Below are 7,500 nucleotides of genomic sequence, written 5' to 3' on the forward strand. Positions count from 1 at the left end.
CTCCCCCTGCCAACCCCCCATCGCCCCCCTACAGGTGATCGTCAGCGACTTCGTCTGCGTATATTGTAACACCTGTTTGGATTAATTAAAGAGATAAAATTAAATTAAAAATTAAATTTAATTCATTTTTAATTGGGAAAGTAAAAATTGAATTAATTATTTAATTAAAATCTAATTTAATATATTTTTAATTGGGAAAGTAAAAAATTTAATTAATTATGAATTGAAATTGAATTTAATATATTTTTAATTGGGAAAGTAAAAAAATTGAATTAATTATTGAACTGAAATTGAATTTATTATATTTTTAATTGGGAAAGTAAAGAAATTTAATCATTTATTCAATTATAATTGTGTTTTAAATTGGGAAATTGAATTTGATATATCTTTAACAGGGAAAGTAAAAAATGAATTATTTATTGAATTCAAATTGAATTTGATATATTGTTAATTGGGAAAGTAAGAAATTTAATTATTCATTGAATTCAAATTGAATTTGATATATTTTTGTTGTGAAATGAAAATTTATTCAATTATAATTATTTTCGTCATAAATTTGATAAATATTGTTTCACTTGTTCAGGTAAAGATTTGAATTAATTGATAAAATTTCAGCTGAATTTTATATATTTTTAATTGGGAAAGTAAAAAATTTAATTGATTATTGCATCAAAATTGACTTTGGTATATTTTTATTGGGAAAGTAAAATATTTAAGTAATTATTGAATTAAGATTAAATTTAATGTATTTTTAATGGGGAAAGTAATTAACTAAATATATAAAAGTATTTTAGATTTTATCAACCCAAATTAATAAAGCTGTATATAAAATCAGGGTGAATAACTGCGAGAAAATTATATAAAAGTTAAACCATACGTTCTTCGACCTAGAAATAAAATAAAAACATTTCCCCAACGAGAAAAGACAGAAATGAAGTATGATTCCCCTTTTTAGAAAAACATGACTCTCCCACAGCGACGATGAGGGAATAGAGAACGAAGTTTTGGAACCTGGCAATTTTCGAGTGGGGTAAACAGCTTAATTGAGTCCCCGAGAGAGAGAAAATGGGAGCCAGTCGGTTGTAAACATAATGCATTTCAGATTAGGCAAAGAAAATGGGCTTTAGCTTTCCCCCGGGCGTGAAATGGGATATGTCAGGTAAGATGTATTGGTAGTGTATCATTTTATATTCGTTTTGACTGAGTTTTCTCTTCATTGAATTTTTCATAAAGGGTTAAGTTGCCAGACTGTCCAACTGTATTTAGAGCAATGTTATAGCTCAGGCAACTTGCTGTGCAAAGGATATGTCAAATTTGGTTTAAATCTGGTCCCTTGTAAACAAGACATTTTAAATAAGATCATTAATTCTGTGATTGCAACTTCCTGATACACACCTGGTCTCCTATAAAATTGCATATGAAATTAGACTTTGATTTTTAAATAAAAATTACCTGCCACTCACCTAGTGTCTAGAATATATGATATATAAAACTCGACATTAATTTTTCATTTTAGATACCTGTTATTTACCTGGTCACCAGGACAAACACGTTTTTAAATTAGGCATTCATTTTTGAATTTTAATTAACTGGTACTTACCTGGTCTCATGTATAAATAATATAACAAATTTAGCATTAGTATTTTTTTATTTAAATTATCAGTTACTCACCTGGCCTATATAAATGAAATATTAAATTAAACATTAAATTTTCCATTATAATTACCTGTCACTCTACCTGGCCACCTGTACAAACTTATCTAATTAGTCACTGATTTTTTTATTATAATTATCTGCTAATCACCTGGTCACCTGTACAAACACTTATCTAATTAGACACTGATTTCTTCATTATAATTACCTGTCAATCACCAGGTCACCTGTAAAAAACTGATCAAATTAGACTTTTATTTTTCCTTTATAATCACCTGTCACTTTACCTGGTCTCCTGGGCACAGGTAGGTCACACTTGACCCGTAGGTCATCACAGGTGGTCGAGTGAAATCCCAGGACTGGACACTGCCCATAGGATGTGGCGGGGTTGAATAGCATTCTGAAAGAAAAAGTGAAATGAAATTAGGTTAATAGATATTTTTTAATAGTGAAATAAGAGGAGATATTTAAATTATTTCTAAGTAAGGATATACAACTAATATTATAGCTGCTGTATTTTAATGTAATGAAAACAGGTAGATAGTAAATTGGATATTAGTAAAAAAATACATATTTTTATTATTTCTAAGTAGGGATATTCAACTCAAGTATAATTAAATGACTGTAATGTAATCAAAACTGAATTATTTGTTTTTGAACTTTTCAAAACTAAACAGAATAGATAATAATTAATTTGTTTCATCATATTTTATGTTCAGTTATTGATAATAATTCATAAATGTGAATAAGGAGTAAAAATTCTAGGATAAAATTAATTTTTTAAATTTTATAAATAAAAAGCCCATACCAGACATTAGGACAGTTATAATCATATTATAACGCTGATAATTACTTAAGACTAAATAACTATATTCAAACTTTAAGAAGCAAATGGCATAAGCCAATATATTACATGTAATTTCCACTCTATAATTACAGTGCAAATTACGAACGTAATGACGTACTTGAATACTATAAAAATAATCAGATATGATTAATACATTTAATTCCAGAATATCATTATCAGACCCTCTTTGCTTTTCTTGAGGAAATATATTGGAAGATATGTTTGCATTTCATCAGTACGAGAAAAAGATATTTTTCTCATCAACGAATTACTGAATCAGAGGGAGAATATTTGAATATTTCCCTGTCTGACTTAATTCAAGAGTAAATTAATGTTCACGGTTTTGCGATTAATATTCTTCATATTCACGGTTTTGGGGATAAAGCTTCAAACGAGATTTTGCCTTCATCTTATTAAGTCAGAATTTGTATCAAAGTTGATTAGGAATATTTTTTTGAGTTTTGGTGTTTTAGATATGGAAATTGTTTTAGGGGATGGGTAGAGTCTCTCTCTCTCTCTCTCTCTCTCTCTCTCTCTCTCTCTCTCTCTCTCTCTCTCTCTCTCTCTCTCTCTCTCTTGTGATCAATATTGATTAAGGATATTTCCTTTTTTTTATTTTGGGATTTTAGACATGGAAATTGTAACAGAAGGTGCAATTCTCTCTCTCTCTCTCTCTCTCTCTCTCTCTCTCTCTCTCTCTCTCTCTCTCTCTCTCTCTCTCTCTCTTTCACATATCATTCGTTTATTGATCAAGAATACTTTTTTTCATTTCGTATCTTAGATATGGCAATTGATGAAGATATTTTCTCTCTCTCTCTCTCTCTCTGTAACCCAACACAGAACACAATGACGTCGTTGTCAGAGCGAATTTGCATATTAATAACCTTGAAATATTTAGAGGGAACATTAATTTCTCGCCCGCTCGGCGATGTAAGCCAACCTCATTAGTCTTGTTTTCACTCTCTCTCTCTCTCTCTCTCTCTCTCTCTCTTTTAAGTGGATTTTTTTTTTCATTTATCTTTTTTATTCGTATTTTTCAATTCCTCTTTCGCAAGACGCGACAGGGTTAATTGATTTTTGCTGGGAGGATGCGTCTGATGTTGAGGGTTTCATTATCTCTCTCTCTCTCTCTCTCTCGCGCCCTTTCTATCTAGCTATCTATATCTGTGTCTCTCTCTCTCTCTCTCTCTCTCTCTCTCTCTCTCTCTCTCTCTCTCTCTCTCTCTCTCTCCCTGTCTTATTCTCCCTGCCTCTCTCTCTCTTTCTAATCACCTGTTTCTCTCTCTCTCTCTCTCTCTTTCTCTCTCTCTCTCTCTCTCTCTCTAATCACTTCTCTCTCTCTCTCTCTCTCTCTCTCTCTCTCTCTCTCTCTCTCTCTCTCTCTCTCTCTCTCTCTCTCTCTGTCTCCTACCTATTGCAAATTTTCTTTCCTCATTTCATTCTAAATCGTTTTCCTCGCCCTCTTTCATAAATAAAATTTCGTTTTCTCTCTCTCTCTCTCTCTCTCTCTCTCAACCTACCCAAAACACCAGGCAGCTGACACAGGATGAAATCAGACTTGTTCTCGCAATCGGACATAGAAACGATGTCTTCGAAGGTGTCCAAATAGACTTCGATGTCCCTTCTGTCACTTCCGTTCACGAAATTCCACAGGTCCCCGAACGTCCCCGATGATCCGAGGGCTGCGAAGAACTCTGTGGGGAGAGAGAGAGAGAGAGAGAGAGAGAGAGAGAGAGAGAGAGAGAGAGAGGAGGAGGAATCATTCAAAAAGGCAAGACGAAATAAATAAATGATGAAAAATTAGAAGAAAGATTTAGAAATACATGAGAGAAGGAAATTTGTAATAGGAGAGAGAGAGAGAGAGAGAGAGAGAGAGAGAGAGAGAGAGAGAGAGAGAGACTCCTTATATGGGTTATTCTATGTATCCTATTATTTCCATCATTTCAAAACGCCCCCACTATTGACAAGCTCACCAGATTCTCACGAAAACATCTCAGCTCTGTGGGAAATATTCAAAATCCCCAAGTTTAGGGAAAGAAAGCAGGAATTCCGAAAGTTAGAGAAAGTCCTTTCGGTAAAAGTGGGCCTCCGAACCCTGAGAAAGTTTGTGGTCGAGAGCCTAACCCCGTTAAGTATGTATTTCAAGGTCCTCTCTGAACTCCTTGAGGAGTTCATCAGCTTCATCTTTTCTCTGAGTTATTTTTTGGTCTTGTTTCTTTATTCGTTTTCCCTAGCGTTATTTTGTATGTTTCTTCTCTTATTCTCGTTTTGTTACTGTTTATCTTCCATTTCTGAGAGCGTTATTTTGTTTTATATGTCAGGAATTCATAGTTTTTCAGATTTGCTTTTAGCCAAGACTGGTTTGTTTACATTTTGGCTGAGGGTTACGGGCCTAAAACTTTTTGCACGACGTCCATATTTGATGTTATGCCTCTCTCGATGCGTTTAATTCTTATTTTAGGAGTCTTTTTGTTGTAGATAAATATACAAAAGTAGCACAAGCCTCCGTAACCATAAATTGATAAATATTATAATCTATTATCGTTAAAAAAATCATTTGAATCTAAATCTTCAAGACGTAATATATTTTACACCCGTCTCCCCTTCCATGACGTCATCACCGACGGACATTAACGCGCGAAAAAATTCAAGTGAAAATGATAAGACCCCAATTGCGTCACACACCCTCATTACCACCCTCGTCATTACCTTCATTTCCCACTCCACCGTCATCATCTCCATCTCGGGAGAGTCGGTTTACATAAATAGATTTACAGGGTCCACAGGTAAGTCGAGATTTGGAGTGGCCCTTGACTTGAGTACGTGACGGGTGCGGGTTTCCAAGGCGGTGTACTTAGGGCTGAAGGAGATAAGAGAGATTCTCTCTCTCTCTCTCTCTCTCTCTCTCTCTCTCTCTCTCTCTCTCTCTAGAGGAAAGTTATCTCGTGTTTTGTATTATGTATATTATATTGTTTTGCTAAGCATCAACAAACCTCATTGTATATTTCCATGGGAAACTTAGTGTTGAAGGAGATAAGAAAGATTTTCTCTCTCTCTCTCTCTCTCTCTCTCTCTCTCTCTCTCTCTCTCTCTCTCTCTCTCTCTCTCTCTCTCTGGGGACGTTATCTCATGTTATATAATATATATGTTTATTATACTATTATTCAGCAACAGCATTTTCCTTACTTTTGAAACTCAGCATTGAAGGAGGTAAGAAAGATCTCTCTCTCTCTCTCTCTCTCTCTCTCTCTCTCTCTCTCTCTCTCTCTCTCTCTCTCTCTCTCTGGGGGACGTTATCTCATGTTTTATTATACTGTTTTATTATGCAGCAACAACTTCATTTTACTTCCCAGGGAAACTTCGAGACGGAATAATGAATCTTCTTTATTTATAGCTGCCAGTCCTCGCTTGGAAAATGCACTGAGGAAACGTAAAGCAACCATCAATCAACTTCAGATTAGAAAGTTCGCTTTCTTTCTTCCTTTCTCTTCGGGGAAAGCTACGACTTTTCTTCTATCTATTCCTAAAATAACCCCCTTCTCCTCTCTCTCTCTCTCTCTCTCTCTCTCTCTCTCTCTCTCTCTCTCTCTCTCTCTCTCTCTCTCTCCCTCCAGCCCTACATCATAATAAAACGTCTGGAAGATTTGAAAGTTCACTTTGTCTCTTCCTTTCACTTCGTAGAAAGCTACGACTTTTCTTGTGTCTGTTCAGAAAACAACCCCCTTCTCTCTCTCTCTCTCTCTCTCTCTCTCTCTCTCTCTCTCTCTCTCTCTCTCTCTCTCTCAGCTCTACTTCATAATAAAACGTCTCGAAGAAAAATGCTCCCCAAAAAAAGCTACGAGTCATTTTGAATGATTAAGAGCCCCCGGAGGAAATGCTCTGCGAATCGTAAATTTGGCAGAATTGCTACGCAAGACAGAGAGATGCGGCTGCCAGAAGCAAGACGTTCATAATCGCCTCCACTGATTAATGTGGGAGCCTCAATCATCATTTGTCGTAACTCTGCCTGCAATCTTTGCAACGACCCACCCTTATGAGCCGACCCTCCTAATAATTCTTCTGTCTTCTTGATAATTTTGATCTAGATCATGTATGTTTCGTAAGTGCGAAGAGGAGGGTTTTGGAAAAGGGAAAGATACTTTTAATTTTACTAAATTTATTAAAATACTCTTAAAGTTATCAAAAGTATCAATTAATTTTAATATAAAGTTAAAGATTAGATTAAAGAATAGTAAACTGGATATGACGAGAAAACTCAACAAGGCATAAAACTCACCTTGCGGTATCTCACTGTGGTTGTTGAAATGGGCAAAAATTCCAGAGGGACTCATGATTGCGCAGTCTCTCTTTGGTTTGTTGTCATGAAAGTCAGGAAGTGCTGTTAGAACCCCGTCAGCCACAACAGCTACCATTCCTTCGCTTAAGCTACGATATATGGTATACAGTGCACAGGAAGTACGAGATTAGAGGGTTTACTGTATATACATATATATATATATATATATATATATATATATATATATATATATATATATATATATATATATATATATATATATATATATATATATATATATATATATATATATGCAAATATATACAGTATATAAATATTTATATATATATGTATATATATACACACACACACACACAACATCCAACCAGACAACCAAACGTCCAGGAATCACTAAAAATAAAAATCCCTGACTCAGCAAACACCACTTTGCTTGAGGCAACAAGAGCCTCTTCCAACCCTCTCAGCTGACGCTGGAACAATACAGTGACGTCATGTTGGCGCCATGATGGCGTCATGATGGCGTCACACATGTAAACAATGAGAAAATCTTCAGTCAGACCACTCACATGTCATTCACGCCCACGAGGAGGGTGTCGAGGGCGTGGAGATGGTCTTGGGTGGTGAAATTTAGTTCGCGGTTGGCCTCTAAGATGTCTGGGAACAGGCGGGCCGCTGATACAATCGCGCCTATGGCCATAGCTGG

At 35.2% G+C, this 7,500-nt stretch overlaps 1 protein-coding gene across 1 annotated transcript in view; it reads right to left on the reverse strand.

Moving 5' to 3' along the window:
- LOC136856161 (uncharacterized) overlaps positions 1–7,500 on the reverse strand; it is a 39,656-nt gene that overhangs the window by 4,200 nt on the left and 27,956 nt on the right. Inside the window, exons 17-21 of the mRNA XM_067133832.1 lie at positions 7,364–7,500; positions 6,777–6,925; positions 4,021–4,194; positions 1,941–2,053; positions 1–72 (exon numbers count right to left, since the gene is read on the reverse strand). The exon at positions 1–72 is cut by the window's left edge and continues 31 nt beyond it; the exon at positions 7,364–7,500 is cut by the window's right edge and continues 116 nt beyond it. Coding sequence (XP_066989933.1) covers positions 1–72; positions 1,941–2,053; positions 4,021–4,194; positions 6,777–6,925; positions 7,364–7,500 — 645 coding nt within the window. The remainder of the gene's footprint in view (positions 73–1,940; positions 2,054–4,020; positions 4,195–6,776; positions 6,926–7,363) is intronic.

The sequence above is a fragment of the Macrobrachium rosenbergii genome, chromosome 34 (assembly GCF_040412425.1).
Source record: "Macrobrachium rosenbergii isolate ZJJX-2024 chromosome 34, ASM4041242v1, whole genome shotgun sequence".
Lineage (NCBI taxonomy): Eukaryota > Metazoa > Arthropoda > Malacostraca > Decapoda > Palaemonidae > Macrobrachium > Macrobrachium rosenbergii.